The sequence below is a fragment of the Tiliqua scincoides genome, chromosome 3 (assembly GCF_035046505.1).
Source record: "Tiliqua scincoides isolate rTilSci1 chromosome 3, rTilSci1.hap2, whole genome shotgun sequence".
NCBI lineage: Eukaryota > Metazoa > Chordata > Lepidosauria > Squamata > Scincidae > Tiliqua > Tiliqua scincoides.
Window position 1 is genome coordinate 140353654 of NC_089823.1, and position 22430 is coordinate 140376083.

General features: G+C 43.9%; 1 protein-coding gene and 1 pseudogene across 1 annotated transcript in view; one reads left to right on the top strand and one right to left on the bottom strand.

The window, feature by feature from the left end:
- Positions 1-5865: 5865 nt before the first annotated feature.
- MAT1A (methionine adenosyltransferase 1A) overlaps positions 5866-22430 on the bottom strand; it is a 32237-nt gene continuing 15672 nt past the window's right edge. The window contains exons 4-9 of the mRNA XM_066621169.1: positions 22087-22199; positions 21043-21186; positions 16692-16910; positions 14482-14664; positions 12697-12830; positions 5866-11197 (exon numbers count right to left, since the gene is read on the bottom strand). Coding sequence (XP_066477266.1) covers positions 11095-11197; positions 12697-12830; positions 14482-14664; positions 16692-16910; positions 21043-21186; positions 22087-22199 — 896 coding nt within the window. The 3' untranslated portion in view covers positions 5866-11094. The remainder of the gene's footprint in view (positions 11198-12696; positions 12831-14481; positions 14665-16691; positions 16911-21042; positions 21187-22086; positions 22200-22430) is intronic.
- LOC136646253 (5S ribosomal RNA) lies at positions 14130-14246 on the top strand (annotated as a pseudogene).

The window sequence follows — 22430 nt, forward strand, 5'->3', positions numbered from 1 at the left end:
CTCATGGGTCTTTCCCAGCCTGGCCTGGAGTTGCCAGAGGCTGAACCTGAGACCATCATGAAGAGTATAACCTGCGCAGGAGGGTGCTTTTATCGCAGGCACACCTGTTTACACAAATGCATTTTCTCACTTATTTGCTTTTGCAAATATACTCATCAGAAAGAACAACTTCCAGAAGAGTAGCTGTGATGGTGCCAAACTACACATCACGCTAAATGCATCTGTATGTGGTTGCAGGCTTATGCTTAATCTTAGGCAGCTGCCAGGCAGGGGCAGGCTTTGGATTGGGACCACAGCACAGCTGTAAGGGTATTTATTTAACCCCTTTACCTCCATGCTATTTTTCTTGCAGAAAGTCACCACTTCAAAGCAGCCATTTAATCCTAAGAGTCAAGCTACATACAAAAGCATGCTGCCAAGGTGCACTTCCAAATGAAAACATCTCTTTTGTTTCCTTAACTGTAGTGGGGGGGAGGGGGGGTTTGCATGGGGAAGCTGAAGTTCATTCTTCCCCTGTATGCTCCTCCCTTCCACATTTCCTCCTCCTCTTTGCCTCCCTCTTATTTCCAATCCAGAAAGGAGATGGGGGAGCGGTGGAAGCAAGTAGGCAGACAGAGATGGGCACCCCCATCAACCTGCAGCCTGAGGCAGCAGTTTCAGTTTGCCTCACTGATGGGCTGGCCTTGGAAGTAGAAAGCAGTACTTCTTCAGGTGCATACTTTATAAGGCTACCCTAGAAAGTGTCACTCGAGAATGTTTATCAGTTATGTAGAAAAAGGGAGTTGAGCAAGTTCAGCTTCTCTCAGTAGGTTTGCCAAATGTTCTGCCAGCCACTGCGGATGCATTTTTAACAGGAATATGATACTATATAGCCATTGGCAGGCAATAAAAGGGCAAGGTATTTGCTCTCAACCTCACTTGAAGGGAATAGGCCATCTTTTTCTCAACTGTGTTCATGACTATGTCTCTGGATTTTGTATGTCAAACCCTGGCTAATATTTACTTAAAATTTTGATAGGGAGCGGCTAGTTTATGCAGCAGAATGCTGTCCTGTCTCCTGAACCACTGTCTGGACAATGGAGTAGACTCCCAGATCACAGAAGCTGTCCATCCCTGAGAGAGGGCGAGAAGGAAAGAGAAAAAAAGATTATGATTATGTATAATTTTTGCTGAGCTAAATTACCAATTACAAGGTTTTTGACAGGCATAGTTTGGCATGCAGGGATAAGAACAGATACACCTGCTAAAATTTCCTCTTCTGCACAACTGTTGGCATATAGGAGCTTGTTTTGGAGGCATCTGCTTGGCTGCTGTTGGTAATCTAAGAGCTAGACTAGATCGACAGGGATCTGATTCAGCAAGTCGGTTCTTATGCAGGCACTTCTCCATCTGGGTTATTGTGCTGAATGTTGCTTTGGTTTGAAGGATCATTTCACTGCCTCAGATTGCTACTCGTACATAAGTGCTGATGATCAGAAATTCTACACACTGGCTAGCAGCGGTGACTGCTTCTGGGCAAGGTGTGCCTTTTTTCTATTGTCCATTCCCACAACAAACTTCCTTTACTACGAGGGGTGAGAGTTGCAGTTGGACAAATTCACAGAAAAGACAGACAACCAGATACAAATGCCCTCTAAGCACCACAGTGGGATGGATTCATCAGAGACTAGCTGAGGTATAAGTAAGAAATAATTACTGATGAATAGCTAGAAAAGTCAGCTTGTCAGCTTGTGTATTCAGCCTCTATTTCTGTTTGTCTGGCTTTCTCTGTACTGTTTTATCTTGTTGCTTTAACAGGGCAAAACTAGAAAAGATTTCATTTCCATACTAAGATGAATAGGCATTCAAATGGCAAACAAAATGGCTTATGATTAAAAAGTCAGAGGCCAGATAATAGTTTCCCTCTGTTATGTCTACCTGAGAGGAGGGACTAAGGCAGAAGGTGATTCATCCCGTTCTTGCTGTGCAAGTTGGATGTTCTGTTGTGTCGATAAAATGAAGAGGCCATTACAGGGCTGTAGTCAATAATTATTTGAGGCAGACTAAGCTGGAAAGAGTTGCTTCTCCCACTTCACTACATTGGCAGCATCAAAAGTGCCCCACTTCGGCATGAGAGGAAGGGGGATTGCATTGAAAGAGGGTGTGCTCCCTCTCAGTCAGAAGACAATGTTATCTGAAGGCTCTTCTTACTCTTGACAAGAGTGACATTGGCAAATAGTCAACTCTAATTGGTTATATAATTGCCGCATAGTCAACTCTCATTGGTTATAAAACATTGTTGCATCATCCCATTCACTACATGGTAACCAGCTGGCTTGGATCATCCATGTTACTGTTCTGAAGAAGAGTCTGGTCCAATCTGGTGCCAATGCAGCAGCAAGTTAGGGGAAACCATGGCAGCAAAACAGCTGCAAAAGAGAACATTCTTGGCACCAGGGAGAGTTCTGGGAAATATTTCCCCTCCATGCTATTTTGCCCTGAAAAATTAAATGAGTGAGCATTTGGCACAGCTCCAGTGTTTTGTGCATTTGCAGACCTTAAGCTAAATGGTCCCAGTGGCTCCATAACGGATGGAGCTATAAAGGCAGGAATGTGTGTACTATATTCCATCCCGAGTGTTCAGAATTAAACTTGCTGAAAATCTGTCAATGAGCACAGTAAAAACATCTCATGAGAGAAAACAGTTATACAATTGGTGGTGTGGGACCAAAAAAGTGCTAACAGCTTGCTGGGCCACATACCAAAGCAAGTAAATAGGTGCTTACAAACTTGTCAAGGTATCACTTTGCATTTACGTCCCTGGGTGTAAGCTGATCGCCTGTGAAAAGGACGTGTTCCTTCTCAAGAACCTGCCTTGCACAATTGGCCCATGGGGAAAGTTCAGAAGGTGAAACCCTAAGCGGGGAAGGAGGTTTCCAAGGACAGTGTGTGCCAAGAAGCAGATCTGTAAGTGGACCTCTCTGAGGATCTGCTACACAGGATCTGTTTGCATGGACTGCAGTGCTACTGCCCAAACTCAGTACTGCATGAACAAGATGGAAAGGATAATGCCATGTCCGTAAAAATGGAGATGGATTGATAGTGTGTCCCCTAGGAAACCATTCTTCCCTTTTGGTATTATGGCTATAAAAATCTGAGACTACATTGGAATACCCACTTGGAACTCTACCAGAATCTTGTCCATATTCCTTAGGTAACCAGGAATTTCTGAAAACTCATAGCAAATGCTTCCTGACAAATGATTTCAGGTCCGCATTTTGTTTAGCTCTTTCCTTCTCATTTTTTTCCTTCTCGAGCCACATCATGCCAGCCTTTGGAAGCTGAGCCCTCCTTTTTATCTCCAGTTGAATTATTAAGTCCAGGTTTCTTCCATCCGAGTTCTCTTGTTCTTTGGTTGTCAGAGGTGCCCCCAAAATGACATGTCATAGTTATGCTAAGGTTGGAAGCCGTAACTGGCTTCCAGTTAATTGGAATTAATCAACTAACATTTTAATCAACTAACATATGAAATCAACTAACCTATGAAAGCCTAATCCTATCCCCCCCACCCCGCCAGCCCATAGCATGCAGCCATGCCAACAGCTATATGCTGTGATGGGGGAAATCAGATGGCCAGTGACAGGTACTTCCTAGTAGGTTGTCTGATCAGCTGTAGGTCGCCTCAGACCCACATCAGCTATTTTGCTGACACAGGTCCAAACAAAGGAAAAGGGTGGGTGGGTTGAAAATATCAGGGTTGTGATCCAGCATGCACCGTCGCTGCTGAGATCCACCCCCCCTAGCCCTCTGCCCTCCCCCCTCCCCACGCTGTTGCTGTCTCTGCCAGATCAAATCCCAATTCTCTCTTTGCCTTCCTCGACATCTCTGTGCTCATGCTGCCCCTTTGTCTTGCTTAATAAATTGGAGAAGAATCATCATAGCCCTTAGCCCCTCCTCTCAGGTAGATGTATTTGAGGGTCCTGAGGGTCCCTGCTGGAACCTTCCATTCAGGGAGTTTCTTGGACCCAATATTGCCATTAGTTAACTTTCTTTTGTCTGTTCCAGGCAACTGGCTCAGGATTGTCTCAAGGCCTGGCTCAAATGCTGTGCTCATTCACAATATCAAATCCTGATCTGACAAAACTGTATTGGTTGATATTACTGCTGGTGGTATCTTTAGCCTTACAACAGCAAGTTTGTTTTTCTTTTCACAGATCCATTTTGACGGAGTGGTGGAACTACGCAACTATGGTGGAAACAATTCTGGCACCGTGGACTATTGCCTTAGTTATCTTAGCTGCAGTGCTGATAATGAGCTTTCTCATGTTCCTCCCTCCTGCTGTGGTACTGATCTGGAGAATGAAGACATCGTCACAGATCTCGTTGGAGGGAGCTGTGTAGCCGGCCTCCGCCCAGATGATTCCCGTGGCTTCTCGGAGGTTTCATTTGAGATGCTGAGGCTTTCTCTTATCTGATGCATGAGAAACAACAGATGCCTGATGGTCAAGATCCTGGATACAAAACAGCATTAGCTGTCTTGAGACATTTGATACTGGTATCCTCAGTGCTACATTTTCTGTTTACAAAGACTATTGAGTGAAAAGATACCAAAGAGAAGCAAGTCAAAAAGAAATGTGGTTCCTTTTTAACTTGTCTCATTGTGCCTTGTTGACTAGCATCAACATTCATTTGCAACCAGTATTAAGAAAAAAGAATTAAAGCAAATGCAATACCAGATACATGTAACTTATTAATGATGACCTACTAAACCCAAATGCATGACTCTTTTTGTATCCTCATTATAAAAACATGCATTTGGAATAGGGCTCCTGAAAATTCAGTGAAGGTCTTTGGAGATTCTTTAGGGCCCAGTCCTATCCAACTTTCCAGCACCGATGCAGCCGCAATGCAGCCCCAAAGTAAGGGCACAAACATTCCCTTACCTTGAGGAGGCCTCTATGACTGCCCTCCCGCCGCAGGATACAGCGCACACCCTATGGGCTCGGCTGCATCAGTGCTGGAAAGTTGAATAGGATTGGGCCCTTGATTTCTTCAGGACTTGTCAGTTTCCAATTTATGTTCTATAACCATGAACTTCAGTCCTCTGTAATATAAGATAGGACACCAATGTTCTTTGTTAAAAAATAAAACATTCTAGCATGGTTTAACGGAGTTTGGAAAATTGGTTAATGGAAGACTCTACAGTTAGATAACTAAAGTCATGTTAGATAAATTACACCAACTTGAATGTTATTGAGATTTTTTGTTTTTACTATATAGACACAATCAGCAACTACACCTGTAAATATAGGTATAAAATACAGGTTTGAACAGGGGCATTTTTTTAAACTGAGCTAGTATTTTGTGGCTAGGTACCCAGACTCAGCTTGCTCCTACCTGAGTTGAAATATTAGGCATCAGGCTCTTAGCACTGAAGAGCACTGGGAATCCAGAAAAGAAGCCATGAAGCAACCATGTTTACGGAGTTAGGATTAACTGTAGAATCTGGGAGACCTGGGTACAAGTCCCTGGACTCTCCATGTGATTGTCTAGGGACCTGTTCACAGGACAGTTAAGAAAGCAGGCATGTCAACTCTAGAATGTTGTATAAATTAGAGTAGGTTTGTCACTATGCAAGATCACAACATTTATGCAACCTCTTCCTCAGAAAGCGTAAGAGCTGCTTTCTGCCAATACGGACAAAGGAGCACAGTGACACAATCCATCTAATCATTTTCTGCCCACTGCTAATGTAAGCAAAAAGGAAGGCAAATCAAGCCACAATACACAGCAGGTCTTGCTCATGCTCCTGGTCTAGTCAACACAGTGTGTTTAGTTTTTGACATGCTCTGTGGCTCTCAAAGGAAAGAACACAACTACCGCAAATAAATGATATAGAATTTATTTCAAAAGAGAGGTTTTTTCCAGACTTGCTGTCGGTGATTTGTGCCAGTTTGACATGGTGAGAACATTCCAGAAAAAGAGGTAAATTTGTCACATGTTTGTATGTACATTTGAAATTGCAATGGTGGGAGAGTTCTCAAGTTTTAGCCATATTAACTGCAAAACTCTTGGCTTTGGCTCCCATCCAAGCAGAAGGGCTTTGACATAATTTGGATTAGCAACCAGCCATCAAGCACCATTAAGTAGGAACCTTCAGATACAAAGCCATACACAAGCCTAGGAAAAGATAATCTTTTCGTGACAGAACATGGCCCCTACAGCATCAAAGTCTAGGCCCTTTCCTCCCATTTCTGAATGCAACCAGCACAGCTTGCTCCTGAACGGGGCTATACTATTGTACCTGACCAGCACCAATGCTGCTTTCTCCTGCTCAAGAATCCTGTTGTAGCAACAATTCCTATTGCAAGTTTAAGCTTCTTATTAAGTGCAGATACTGTCCCTTCTTCAGTTAAGGAGGAGCTATCCCCCTCAGCCTTCTCGGGTATAGGTAGCCCGATGCTAAAGCCCCTGCTCTCCCATCTCTGTCTCCAAGCAAGAGAACAGAAATGCAGAATTTAAAATGTACCGTCTATACTCTATTGGCAAGCCAGCCTGCCACCACTAGTCTCTCCTGGGTAGTACCACAGCACAGATGTATAATCACACAAGTATATATATTGTCTATGTATTTGAATAACCTGTTGCACAATTCTTTAATTCTGATTCCAGCTACCTTACAAAGAAACCATCTAATTCAGTGTTTCTCGACCAGTGGTACAGGTACCACCAGTGGTTCTTGAGGTGGTGTCTAGTGGTACCTGCAGGACCCCTAGACCCCTGCCAGCAAGACCAGGAATGCAACGCAATGCAACAAAGAGCAGTAGGAGGCTAGGTTGGGTGGGCAGAAGTCCAAAGCATGCTTTTCCATGCTCAAAAAAGCCCTCCCATTCAAGCCTCTTAGTGGTGTTCATTGCATTGCATCTGACCTCCCAACCCAGAAGTAACTGGCAATGATATCATTACCAGTCACTTCCAGTAGTACTTCAAACAGGTGGACCATATGAATTGGTAAGTGGAGGGCAATAGTTGAGGAACACTGATCTAATCCAAAGATGTTACAGGAGAGAACTTCCACATTGTCTATTATTATTATTATTATTAAGAGTATTTGTATACCCACTTTTCAACAAAAAACAGTTACACAGACAAAATCAAATAATGGAATGGATCCCTGTCCCAAGAGGGCTGACAATCTAACACCCCATAACCTCAACCTTGAAGATAATACTGTATGCTCAATCTGTTTAATTTTTCTTACAGGTGCTGCTCTGCCAAAATTCCCACACCCTCAGCAGGTTTGAAACTGTCACCTTGGCTGGCAGTGTTCATTAACTGCACGACTCTGTGTTACTGAGACAGATGAAAACCAAAATGTCCAACAACTAGTGTGAAGAATACATGTGTTTTGTCAGACACTGGTACATGAATGAAGGGCAGGGGCACAAAAAGTACTCTCAACCCCTTGCAGGAGTAGCACCGAGCAATGCTACGACTGTGCTGTGGCACTGTGGAGGAAGAGTGAGTGGTGGAGGCACACTGGCTTGGTTTCTGGGTGATGGCAGGATGAAAGAGAAAGAAAGAGAGAATAGCACATGCAGATTTAGACTTTTCAAAGAACCCCGAGAACTGTGATGGGGAGGTATATCTTCTAATGGAGAAGCTAAGCTGCAATTCCCAGTCTTTTGGGGGGGGGGGTGGGGGGACAATAGTAGTGTAAAACAAACATCTGTAGAGTTGACATGGCCCTGCAGTTATACAACAAAGGAAAGGTGCTGAAATGCTGCAAAATATTATCTGTTAAAATCCTTAACAATCTGAATGCCATTTCCCCAAGGAAAAGGAATGACAAGCCAATTTAGGACCATAGCATGAACAGGATAACTGGATCCTCTTCCTCTCCTGACCTGCATATGAGAAGGTAGTCTGCGAGGCCTCACAGTAATCAACTTTTAAACTTTTACTGCCAGATATGAAAACTAAAACATTCCCTTCTTCTAGGAGGGTGGCAGTTTTTCAGCAGCTGGGAAATGGTGTGATATCTCATAAAATCATCTCAGGGCCCAAACCTATACCGTCGCAGCGATGGCGCCAGGCTCCAGAGATGTTGCTATGTGCTGCAAACGTGCCATCTGCGGCACCTGGAGAAGAGTGGCTACAGCCCAATCCTATCCACACTTTCCTGGGAGTAAGTTCCATTGACTGTAATAGGACTTACTTCTGATATGCATAGGATTAGGCTGTTAGTCAGCACTGACCCTCAGTGCTGCTCTGAGGCAAAATAGCTGGTGCAGACCTGAGAAGCCCCATTGCAGGGCTTGTGGCTTTCCCTAGGGGAAAGGGACAAAAGTTTCCTTCCCTGAGGAGACCTCCAGTGGCCTTGGTGGTGCCGCCGGATGCAGCGATAGCCGTTTTGACACTGCTGCACCTGGCGGAGCCACTGGATTTAGGATTTGGCTGTCAGACAGCAAACCTGCATATGGCTTTTACTCCCTTTGCTTTCACCATTTCCCACTTTATGAGCAACACAGTCTGTAGGGCTCATTCCTCAGTACGACCATAAGAAAAAAGCATTTGTTTTCCGACAGCCCAATCCTATCCAACTTTCCAGCACTGACACAGGTGTCAACAGGATATGCGCTTCCTAAAGTGGGAGGCAGACATGGAGGCCTCCTTGAGGTAAGGGAGTGCTTGCTACCTTACCTCAGGGCTGCATTGGAGCCAGAAAGTTGATTAGGGGTGGGCTACTTGTAACCTCAGCAGTCTGTATTTGTTTTCAAGTTGCTGGCATTTTTTAATACTGGATATAGTGAGTATTAGTAGACAACTGATCTTTTGACTTAGTATTTTCTACAGACCCTTGTAAAGCTGGTATGGGCTGTACTGCCATCTAGTGGATGGTCCAACCATTGCTTTTTCACAAACATTGCAAATAGTCATCAACTAGATCTCAAAGACAGTATTTTTTTTTTAAAATGTCAGGTTTGCATTACATGCCTACTTGTATCCAAAGGATCATGTTCCTTTCCAGGTCTAACATAAAATTCAATTTAAATGGTTTTCAAACCTACAAGCAGGGGCATAATTTAAGTAAATACATTTCTTTTGACATGCAAACAGTTACTATAATCACATGGCGGAAGGAAGGGGGAGCGCAAGTGTGAAACTAACCATTGAGATCTGTTGCAAAGAGATGCATCTACAAAGGCACTAATAGGATATTTCAATTGTCCAAGGTTAAAAAAAAGCAGCACTGCTAGCAAACTGCGTTCATGATACTGAGAGTACACATTTTGGTGATGGCACACGTAAGCCACAAATTATGATTCATCCTTTGTATAGCACCATCAGTGCCCAAGGTGCTTTACATAATAAAACACTGAGAGACCGTTCTGAAATGCTGAGTCACAGGGTTGCCAAATCCCATGCCAGACAAGGTTTCTGTTCCTTTCAGAGTTGAGGCATAGCAGGGCAGTGTCTCTCTGAAATGAGCTACTGCAATGGGAAAAACGGCAATAGCTAAGCCTTTCTTTGTAGTGGAACTATTAAAGGCAAAACCAAGAAGCTGCAAGCAAGGATTTGGCTGCTTCATTTAAATCAGGCTGGGGGCTGGATCCAGGCTTTGAGCGAATCCTCCCGTGACTGGCACTTACAGTTCCACCACGCTGCGGGACTTTATGTCCCTAACAATGCAAAGCTCCAGGCAGTGGGGTACTGCACCATAGATGCGACTTGCCAGAGCATTGCATCGTCCCAATCTGGGGACATGAAGTCTCGTGGAGCTCCAGAATGCTAAGCACAGGTCACGCTGGGGAAGGCATTCCTGAGGCGCAGCTGTCTCCTGTTGGTGACCGCTGGTTTAAATCAATGTGGAATTCCAAACCCCTATGAATTTTCAAGGGTGTGTGTTGCCTCTCTGCCCTCTTGGCCCCCTGACTCATTCATCCCACATTCAAAGCAGTCTTGCCTGTCTAGAGGGCTTCCTGTCCCTAGGTCTGATATGAGGTTTTCTCCTAGCTTCTCTTTCTGATCATCACCATATACTGTCAATGCCTTGTCCCTTTTCCCACAGGGCTCTCTGTTCTTGTTCTGGCTTGTGACCTAACCTGTCTCAGGCTGCAATCCTAAACAGGCTTACCAGGGGTAAACTCTGCAAAACAAAATGGCACTTACTTCTGAGTAAACAAGGGGAAGACTGTGCTGTCACTTCCTTTGACTGTCTTGCTTTGGAATTTCCTACCACTCAATTTTCTTGCCTCCTACCGCCATTCTCTTTACTGCTTCTTCTTGCTGACTCCACACAGCTCCTCCTGCCCCCAGGTTCTGTGTGAGCTTCTCCCTCTCTCACTTCCCTCATGGTAGAGTCACTAGTTCAGTAATGCGATGACTGTTTCCCTCTAACCTGTTGGAATGTCATGAACATTCCATGATGTCACAATAGCTGAGCCACTGGGTCTGAAAGCGAAAGTTACCTTTTATACATTAGATAGCCCTGTCTAGAGTGGGATCTGGCAACCTGACTAATCTGTAAGCATAAGGATAAAAGACACTCACTCACCCGTCTGAAATATTTTGCCATGAGGCCGTTACAGAAGAAAAAGGTTTGAGGGATATCAGATGCCTGCAAAAGAGGCTTTAAAACCTGACAAAATCGTGTGGAGAAGATCCAGGTACAGGCCAATAATCCTTCTCCACATCAAGAGCCCTGTTTGCATTACCAGCTCCAGTAAGGAAACTGGTTCCCACAACTTCTAATTGTCCAGTTGCACTGAGTAAGCTTATTGAACCTGAGGGAATCTTTTGTTCCCTTTGAACAGAAGAACTTATTGGAGCTGGGTGGAAGGCAAACATTCCATTGTCTGATTGTGTATCCGTCATATGTTCTCCTCATAAGTGGAACCCGAAAGTAGCAGCAATAGGAAAAATAAAAATGGCATCAATCTGCAGTTTTATCTGTACTAGGGGTGTGGGTAAAATGCTGAGAATACAAACAATGGTGGTCTCCGTGGAAGTATCTTTCTCAAGTTCATTTTCTCAGCTTAGAGGATGGTCAACAGCAGCACCCTTTGTAGTGGAATCCTTTTCCCTTGCGTGTGAAGGTTGGCCCCACAATCGTTAAAAGGCCAGTTTCTTTGGAATCTCCCAAGTGAATTCACTTCTCCCAAAGTGACCATAGCAGGCAGTCTTCTGATAGACTGGCTTCTTTAAATTCAGATCTCTAATTGTGTGACCAAAACAAAAACAAAAAAAATGGAGAGAAAAAAAATCATTATTCTGGAGTTTAAATCGTGGCACATTAACCTGCACTTTGCTAGATGGCTGAAACATTAAGTGTGACAAAGCCCTTCATGGAATAGAGGCTGTCTGGAATTTTTAAAAATGTCACTAGCTTCAAGAAATGGCATTAAAAATGGCCTTGGAGTCTACTTGGTGAGCTGCCACTGGGCACAGGTGTATTGAAGAGAAAACAGCTGCCTTGGGCATGGAGATGGACCCAGAGAAAGGGAGCTGAAACTTAGCTGGAGGTGTAACAGGGGACAGGGGGATGTGGAGGGATGGTGCATGCCAGATCCTAATCCCCTTTCACCTCTGAAGCCTTCCAATGCACCTCCTCTGACTGAATACAGCACACCTACTTTTGGTGCAGCTGCACTAGCAGAGGGGAAAGAACATAAGAAGAGCCCCGCTGGATCAGGCCAAAGGTCCATCTAGTCCAGCTTCCTGTATCTCACAGTGGTCCATCAGATGCCTCAGGGAGCTCACAAGGCAACAAGAGACCTGGATCCTGGAACATCTCCCTTGTAATAGGATAGGATAAGACATAGTCAGGCTGTTAGTCACACACCACAGCTCTTTGCAGATGCAAACCCTGCACCCACAAAGAGCTGCAGTACGATCCTCTTAGAAGAGAAGAGGAAAGGGGGAATGCCTTGTCCCAATGTCTCCTGGAGGGGACTGACATGGTGCATATATACCCTAAAACATATCACTGCCTTGTTGGCAAAAGGGAGAGTTGCACAAAAAGAGGTAGAGAGGATCCTGGATAGTGTTCCCAGTCTGTGACTTGGGAAACGTGTCACTTTAAATTCCCTGAAGCAGGAGGAGATAAGACGGTCATAGCTTCAACCTGACTGTTCCTCCCTTGATCTGGTTGTCTAACCTCCTAACCTTCTCTGCAGCCCACCAGAAGTCTGCTTCATTACAGATGCCATGGGAGGAATGGACAAGAGAACTCATGGCTATCTCACTTCCACAGGCAACAGGGGACTTAAAAGCTGCACACATATTATCAGGCGTTGCTTCCTGTTGACACTTTTCCTAAATGTGAAAAGGAGATCTCTACATCTTCTGAATCATTTTAGTGAACTATATGAAGATCTCTACATCTTCTACATCTAAGATCTCTACATCATCTGAATCATGGTAGCGAACTACTTGGCAAAAAATGCTGGCGACCACTACAAGGGGCATGGGGAAAAATACTGACTTTCTCATTGGGATCTGGCTATCCCTGGCTGGAAGAAGCTTTAATTTTCAAAGGCAAGCAGAGCAGGGGAAACAGATACATTTGAAAACATATCATACCACTACATGTATTCACCATTTTAGTTTCTCTTTATCTGAAATTCAATCATGGACACTTTTGGTGTTTATTGTTTTAGCAGAAGGATTGTTGCAAGCCCTTTGTTCTTATGAAATTGAAAGGTCCTTGCTTACCGGACAATGGCTCCTGGCCGAAGGTCAAAATTCTGGTGTACAACATGCAGCAGCTCGTGTTCAGATTTTGTGGATGTACCATAGGTGAACAGCGAGATGGAGAGTGGCTCAGCCACTCCAATGGCATAGGCAACCTTTTAGCAAAAAGCAGAATTATTTAGGCTTGGTTCACGCATGCGTCTACATCCTTTGACGATTGCAACAACCAGTGAACATTTATACATGCAGAGAGTCGTACTAGACTTGATAGTGATCAATGCTTATTTAAACACAAAACTGTCCCCAATCACTTGGAAGTAGTGGGGGGGGGGAACATGGGGTATAGACTGATTTTAAAGCAAAAAGGGTAGATGGCTGAGGGGAATGGCCAGCCCAATCTTGAGCTGCCTGTTGTGTCGGGGCTGCTGCAGTGCCGAAACGGCTGCCACGGCATCCTGCGTGCAGCACAGCCGCCGCCGCTGGTTCCTCGGGAGAAGGGGACTTTTGTCCTCTTCCCCTGGTAAGGGAAGTAGCCCCGCAATGGAGCTACTCGATTCTGCGGCAGCCCTTGGGCTGCTGTAGAATCCAGAGCCTCCGTGTTGGGCCCACAGGCCTGACACGGAGTCTCTCAGAGCTCCTCCAGTCCCACCTCCCTCCCCTGGCATGCCTCCTCCCTGCCCTCACCCCACCCTCCCCGTCTCCGCCCACCCCAGAATGCCTCCTCCTTGCCTCCCCCACACCCTCACCTACCTTTCCACCACCTGGCAGTTCGGGTGACTGCGGAGGTCCACTGGTACTAGCCCAGTAACAGCTGGCGCTGACCTAGCACCAACACTGGACTGGCACTGAGGGCTGCAGATGTGCCTTATGGCACGTTTGCGACACTCAGTGCCAGCACAGGACCAGCGGTAAGAGCTCAGGAATGGGCTCTGAATCTTCAGAATGCAATACTGGGCTCCCTTACAGGATTGTTGTAAACATTGCTGAAATAATGTATGTTAAGTACTTTGAATATTCAAAAAAGTGCTACATAAATGCTAAATATTATTATCAACAGTAAAATTATCTCAGGCACCAATTGTCTGAAGAACTGGAAAGCAGCTACCTTTCCAAGTGGACATTATTAGGCTAACATAAGGGAGTGTCTATTTCATGTTTTTATTGATAAGGATCCTAGTCCTATTCCTGGCATGCGCAACGTAACTCCGGGTTGATGCTCGGATCTGTGCCACCTCATCAGGTGGCACAGATCCAAGTAGACCCATTGGGGCTGCTGTTGCCAATCTGGGATAAGAGGAAAAGTTTCCCCTTGCCTTGCCTTGGGCTGAGCCACAGTCAGCCACATCCTATGCTGGATACAGCGTAGGCCTCCTGGACTGCCTGTTCCAGCACAAGTTAGGATTGTGCTGTCTGTTACACAAAACGCATGATGTCATCATACCATGGGTTTTCCAGCCACTACCTGTTACCCTGCACATGCCTGATCTTGTCTGATCTCAGAAGCTAAGCAGGGTCAGGCCTGGTTAGTACCTGGATGGGAGACCACCTGGGAATACCGGGTGCTGTAGGCTTATACCATAGTCTTTCGAGACTGAAGGTTGCCAACCAAAAGCTGCAGTCAATGGTGTGGGAAAATTCGCAGCACCATGACGTCATGCATTGAGTACCATTAGACACAGTGGGAAAGACAGAGGAGGAGAAGACGGAACCTGCTGGTTTTGGTAGTAGTAACAGGTCTGTTGTAATATCAGTTCCAGTTATTACTGCAAGATCCAAAAACAAGGAAGTGAACAAAAGGCAACTTACTTGGACCAGAACACGTCGACAAAGCCCTGCCTTCACCAAGGACTTGGCAACCCAGCGGGCTGCATATGCTGCCGACCTATCCACCTTGGTGTAGTCTTTGCCTGAAAAGGCCCCGCCTCCATGAGCCCCCCATCCACCATAAGTATCAACAATGATCTTCCGGCCAGTCACTCCAGCGTCACCCTGCAAGGAGGCCAGGACAAATGTCACATTTTCATGGGAAACAAGCTTTTGGGATGCTACCAAATGAAAGCTATTTATTACAGTGCCTCAAATTAAAGCTGCAACAGTGACAAAGGTTTCCTTTAATTCACTTTATGGCCTGTTTTGGAGTGTTTTTTTCTTTTCTTTTTTTTTTGTCATATCCGTTATTTTAGGAAGGTTATCCATGTACAATCCTAAACAAATGTACCTTCAAGGAAGTCATATTGACATGAATGGAATTTATTTCTGAGTTAGCAGGGTTGAAATACAGCAATCGGTTTTTTATTTCAAATCTATAAATGCTTCTCTGTCAAAAGATGCACAATAAACAACACTAAAATCTATCAGGTACGCAAACAAAACTGAAAATCAATACAGTCAGATCTAACATCCTATCATGGCCTCTATAATTTAGGAGCCAACAAATTTTAACATGAGAAGCCTGAGTGAACAGCAGTGGTTGACAAGGTTCCTGAAGCTACATACGGATGCAGCATAATGAGCTTCCATGAGGCTTTGATGCCACCACTCCAAAGTCCAAGCTGTGGGACACCAACAAAAGTATCTTCTATCAACTCTTAGGAAAGTCTTCTGAGTCTTCTGAGATTATCTTAGTAAACTTGGGGGGGGGGGTCATCTTGGAGCTGTTCCTTAGTTATATCCCAAGAACAGTGGGTCTAAAATAGTGTTTGGGGAGACCCTGGGACCCTGTGATCAGTAATGATGGAAGAGCATCCCCAAAGTTTCCTGATCATAATCAGTTGTTCTCTAAAATGGTCAGAGATTTGGGTATACACACAGCTGCACTCTCACTTCATGCAGAGCAACACTGAGGCCTGAATGATCGGGTCAGTACCTGATTTGAATCATCTGCATCCTAGAACTCTTCCCCAAATCCCCTGCAACACAGAATTCTGTGGTAGGTGTGCAAGGGTTTCTCGGCAGACAAGGTGATGTATAAAGGATCCCTTGAAGCTAGAAACTTTGAAAATCAGTGAACTAGAGCATTTTCTTGGCACAAGGTTGGGTTTTATTTTTTAATTAATAGAGGAGTTTTGCAGAGCAAATGGTGTACAAATTAATCAAATATAATCAGAAGAGCCATGACATCTTGGTGCATTTTTTCCCAGTTACCCATTGTAATTACTAGTTTAAATAAATATTTTCTCACAGATGGGACTACTTTTCTTCTGAATTCAAATTGGAGGCATGCAGTCTTAGAGCTGAAAAGGGTTTTGTTTTTTTGCGTGTGTGAAAAAGCAAGAATTTTCTGACCTCAGAGGAACCCACCCCCCTTTTGTTTCTGCATAAGTAACCATTCTAAATGTTACTAAAAGAAGGTGAAGCCTAGATCAGTGACTCATGCAGAAACACAAAGGTGAGGGTGACAAATGGTCCAAGCCTAACTGGGCTGACCAGCAGTGGAAAGGATGTTCCAATGGTGCTGACTGCCATAAAGCTGCTCCAGCAGTATGCTGCATGCTGGCAGGAAGGTTGGAGTCTTCTTGCCCACACCAGGGGATCTCCAGCCACCTTCCAAAGCCACCTGCCAGTCCCGCCCCGCTCCTGCCTTACGGCATGTTTGTGACACTCAGCACTGGTGGAGGGCCAGCGCACTGAACTCAGGATTGGGCTCTGAATCACCCTGACACAGAGGCGTAACATAACTACCTGCCCTCAGGATGCTTATCATGCCAGTGCTTGGCTTGCCACCTCCCAGTTAGGAGGCACAGGTAGGGCATCATGCGGAAACACTGGGGAGTGTGTGTGTGTTCCTTGTATGGCAAATTATATTCTACACACTAAGAACAAATTTGGGGGGATGTAAGTAGAGTGTGCCTTCACTTTAACTGAAAAGCCACACCCATCAAAACTTTCAAGAACACTGGTCCATTAGATGACAGCTACCAGTCATGACACAAATGTTAGAAAATGTGATTTCACTGGTTCAAAACAGTGTATGAAGAATATGCATAGCCTTTTCCCAAGATTCAGTAGACACACACCTGTGGTCCTCCGATGACAAACCGGCCACTAGGCTGAAGGTGGTAAACGGTTTTCTCATCCAAGTACTTGGCTGGAACCACAACCCTGATCACGTGCTCCTGCAAGGCGTTACGCATGTCCTCCAGAGAGACAGTTTCATCATGCTGCACAGAAATCACAATAGTGTGGATGCGCACTGGGATGACAGCACCATCTTTCTGTATATATTGAACTGTGATCTGAAGGCAAATAAAGAAGCAATGACTCACCACAAGACAATAGAACAGTGGTTCCCAAACTTTTTAGCACAAGGACCCAGTTTTTAAAATGACACTCTATTGGGACCCATGTAGCTTTACAAGACTTAAAAATAAAAGTTTCACTTTACCGGCCATTCAAGCCTTTGTTTTTATCCTATTTACAATGGTAGGGGATACCTCCTGGAGCATTTGTTGAGCTCCATGTTCACTGGAACATTCTGGTGACCTCGCATTCCTCTTTGTCTGGTCTTCAATAGGAGCCAAGGTAAATTTGCCTACTCATGAGTGAACACGCACATGCTGCTCCATTTCAGTTTCCACGGGGTTCAAAACATTTTCCTTGTCAGCTATCAGCTTGTCAGTTTCGCTATACACCAAAAATCGAGTCGCGACCCACTGGTGGGTCCCAACCCACAGTAATGTTCCGCCAGGGCTGATTGCCTTCGGCAGTCATAATATACATCTGGCAGTGCAAAGAGCTGTGAACTGCCAGCACACCATCAGGAAGACTTGAGCCTTCCTGAGCCCAACAGAGTATTGCCCGGATGCACTGGGACAGGAGGACATTGGGGGAGGGTGGAACGGGGCAGAGGGAGGGTAGAATGACGCAGCAAAAGGGTGGGGGAGGCTGAAATGGGGCAGCAACAGGTGTGGAGGGATAGCAGATCAGGTATGGGAAGGGGTTCAGCTGCAGCAATGGCCACAAAATCCTAACCCCCTTCCTAGACCCAATCTTGTAGTGCAGGTCCATGCGTGTCCATTCGCAGGTCCATTCGCTGCAAAGACCCCTCCATGCTGCAGAGGCTTAGCCTTGGGCAAGGGAACAAATGTTCCGTTACCCACAGGAGACCTTCACAACTGCCTTCCCCAGGATGCAGCGGTAGCTATTTTGGAATCGCTGCAACAGTGGGAGAGGGGAGAATAGGATTGGGCTGTGTTATTGATTCATTAGTTAGGACCTACCTTTTAACAGTGAGAACAAATTTTAGTCAGTGGGACTGAAAGTTGACACACTTATTTTTTAAAGCTTTTTTGCTTCAGTGTTAAAGTACCAGGAGATAAGAAAATTTTCAAGATAGCTTCTCCTGATGATTGATAGCTTTTCATTATTCAGTAGTAAGTTACCAATTACATAGTTTCTTTTAAAAAGAACTTTGATATTTTAAAAAATATGGAGTACATCAGTAAGTGGTGATGAACTAGAGCCATTAGGAAGAGATTGTTCATTAATATTGTTCGTGTCTTTTCTTTTCTTGACCATCTCTGTTCTTTAAACTAGAAATTATCAAACAAAGATCCTTGGAATTTTTTTTCCCCTCTACCTTAATTAAATCCAGTTCTAATGACTAAACCAAGGTTACCTATGAGCTCCATGGCTAAACAGAGACCTAAACCCATGCCTCCCTGGTCCAACAATATACCTATTGGCTCTTATGTAAGTTAATATTTTACCAATTAGTTTCAGCTCAGAGCATTTGGCCTATGGTGTGGTTCTGATACGATAACTAGATGTAAATAAAATTACTGCTTCCTGTTTTCTTCAAGATATCTTAGGATGTTTTTTTTTTTACTAACAAATTGTGCAAAGATAAGGCAATTTAATGAATCCACAAAGGTGACCTGTAAAAACCTACTGACAAAACAGTAGAAATTGTTGGGAATAGATCCTACCATGAAGTTAGTGCCACAGAAAATGCATCAATTAGAACCATTAAACCTTATTTCACACACGACAACTGTTTTCACTGGGCCTTTACTGTGGCTCTCAGCTAATGTCAGGAAACTGTGTAATGATTAGCGCCTTCCGCAAAGAAAACAGTAACTCATTTCTAGGGAGTTATTGCTCCTTTAATTTATTAGAGTACATTGTGTATACACAACAGCTATAGCTAAAGTAGGTATCTGTGTTGATCCATTAGGGAAAAAAATTCAAACTAGTTTGTGACATATATAGATAAATATTGTAAATATGGTACTCAGATGTGTAGACCAGGGGAGGGAGGGATAAAAATATTATAGAAAATTGGGGGGGACAACTGGGGGGGCTCTTATGTACTATATCTGCTTTTAGAGGAATCAGTGACATTATGTTAAGTGTGTTAGAGTAATGCACATTTAAAAAACTTTTCCTCTGGAAAGCTGGCATGATGATATTTTAACCTGTATTCTGGTTTTAAGCCCAAACAGTATAGCGTTCCTTTTTGTTAACCACTATGTTAATAATTTGGTGTTGCTTTTACTTTTCTCTCCTATTGTCAATCTACAGAAAAGAAAAATCTAAGGGTGCAACCCTTTTTTGCAACATTTATTTCAGATATGTATAAACCACATTTCCATCATAATATTCATTGTTACATTATATCCTGTCTTTCCCTTTATTGGGTAAATAGCATTTAAATAAAACTCAAGAATTTATATTCATGAATATACAGAACAATATTTTATGTGCTAACTGCTACATTACGCATTCCATGTGCTTTCCCTTAATTAATATTTATATCTCTCAACAGATCTGTCTCAAATGTAACCAGATACTGACAATGCACATGTAGAAACTTCAATCAGTTTGGATAACTGATCCAGTTTTTATTAGCATTTAAAATGTTCAGGTTTATAAATGACAAGATGCTGTTTTGATTTGTCCACCTTAACTACACAGGCTGTCTTGTGCCTATATAATCCTGCTTTACATTGGGCTTTTTCTGGTCTTCCATCCAAGGAACTGAAAAAAGTCTGTCCCAAATCACTTCAATATTGCTGCAACGTCAGACATTCCTAGATCATTCACTGAGTTGAATGATCATTCTATGGTTATAAATATTAAATTTAATACTAGATTCAACAAGTAAATATTTCAATTTTTCCCAAAATCAAGGTAGTTGAATGAGCAGAGTTCACCAAACAGAGAACTGGGAATGGGATTCATTCACCAGCTGCTTGTGTTATCTGTGCTAATCTGCTCTCTTTAACATTACTAGTCCCTGGTTTTTCTGCTTGTGTCAAACCTATAGTCTGCATTGTTGGCGTGGGTTGACCTGATGCTTGTTGGCAGAGTGCCTGGTACTGCCATTCACTGTGACACCCCCAAACCCTGCCTTTATGAATCTCAGTATCTGAGCTGTTGGAATCAGGGCAATCCTAGATCAGCCAGTGCAGTGGACCTTGTAGACCACCTGGATATTTGTCGTTGCCACGATGATGACTGTGTGTTTACTTCCTAAGTTCCAGTTCAAAATACAGGTGTACCACCATATCTCCGGGAGTTCTGCCCCCCCCCCCAATACAGAAGCCATGAATATGGAGCAACCCTATATAAAATACAATACGTGCCCCCATCCCCCTCCCTTGCCCATTATCTACATTTTTATTTATTAGCAGAGGAAGAATGCGTTTTCTTGCTTAAAAGAAACTGTTTCTTGCTTAACCAAGCAACGTGACATGCAGGCAGGTAGCTTGGATGCTAGAGGAAGGAGACCAACCATACATTAACAGGAAGCAGGAAGCTTCCTGTTAATATTCTGGCTACGTCCCTCTAGCAGCCAGACTGTCTGCCTGCATGCCATATTCCTCAATTAAGCAAGAAACTGTTCCTTGGTTAAGCAAAAAATGTGTGCTTCCACTGTTAATAAAAAAAAAATGAATGGGTGTGGGGGGAATGAGGGGGGCATGGAGAACTGTAAATAAGTGTATCTACAGATATTGGATCCATGGATATGGGAGGGGATGTCTGTAGCTACAGGACATAACCAGTAGGAGAAACTAGACCATGTGGCTGAACTGGGAAAGGAAAAGGCAGAACAAACTCTCAGGAAAGAATTATAGAACAGGGATGCCTGTTACTAAATGAGAGGTGTGTGATCTTCTCCTGAGGAGCAATGGTCCCTCATGCCTGACATTAATTCAAATTACCCCATGAGGCAATAAAGACAGCAGGCTGCTGTTAAAACGCACATTTCTGATTTCATTGAATATCTGACCAGTCAACGATCTGTATCTCCACCTGTCTGGGAAACAGGATTTCTCTAATCTACCTCCTGGCGACCAAAAAACAAATCACATGAAATGGTTCTAGTACCAAGAAGAAAAACATTGGTATAAAGCCTAAATTTACCTGGGTTTTGGAGTCAGGTCTAAGCCAAGGGAGAACCCCATTGCGTCTCAGCTCAGCCATTTTGGCATTCAGTTTGTGAGCAAGCATGACGGTCAATGGCATACATTCTTCTGTCTCGTCTGTTGCATAGCCAAACATCAGGCCCTGAAGGGTGAAAGAAATGCTTGTTTTTCAGCAACTAGAAAGGAGAGCTTTTAAAATGTATTCATCAGCTGCTTCTTTATTCTCTTCATGAGATTGTTGCAAAATGAAACTAAGGGACCAACTCAGCTGCTGTCTGTCTTGTCAGGGCGGCTGATCCAGGTAGGGCACCTCACTGACCTTTTCTCTACAAACTACTTCTTCATACAACTGCTGCCACCACTGTGAGTTGTCTTTTACCTGCACTTCTGAGCACGGAGACTCAGCTTCATCAAGTTTCCAAAGATAGTCCTATGGGGCAGGGGAGAATTAATTCCCCTCTGTCATCTTTGTGGTGGGTGCTAGGTGCAAGAGGGAAACAAGATACTTGTCTACCATTGAGTCCTTTAAAAAAAGAATATATTCTTAAGAACAACAACAAAAACCCCAAGAAAATCTAAAACAGCATCCAAAATTAACCAATAAAAGCTACCTCAGCAACATGAGCCTTGGGTTTATTTAGTTGCGTCTGGAGGTTTTCTGAGGGATGTGGCCTCCCCACATCTGAGAAGGCCTCTGAGAGGCATTTCTAGTTTCTCAGCCAACTGGAAGTGCCTCTCCAAGGCTTTTTGATGTGCAGGGAGACAGTATCCAGCCTCCCCACACCTCAGAACACCTCTGGACATGAGTGGAAGGCACTTCCAGACACAATCCAGAGGTCTTCTGCGGGCCCTCCAGATGTGAGTTTGGAACCCTCATTGGGTCAAATCCATGGGTTCAGAACTGTAATGATTCTTGCATAATGGCATGCAAATTCCAAATGACTGCATCCTGAAATATGATTGCACATGAGGCTTGTTAGCACTTTATGTTAATTATCTACAACAACAGGTTTATAATGTGGTTTATAGATGGACTGATTACCTGGTCCCCAGCACCAACTTCTTCTTCACTCCTATGCAGATGAACACCCTGGGCAATATCAGGTGATTGCTGTTCCAGTGCCACAAGAACATTGCAAGTCTTGTAGTCAAAGCCTGTAGAGCAAAATTGCAAACCATGAATTACCTTTCTTTTGTTTTTTAAAATTATTTTCTTCATTTAAAAAGTCATGCTTTGTAGGACTGCATGGAGCATTTTTACTAGATCATATAGATAGAGTGTCAGCAGGGTTTACAAGTTCCAGTTCTAAAGTGGGTGTCAATATCCAAGAAAGGAAGATCCCATTTTTTTAGTACAGGTAATGAAAAATGAAAAAAAAAAAAACT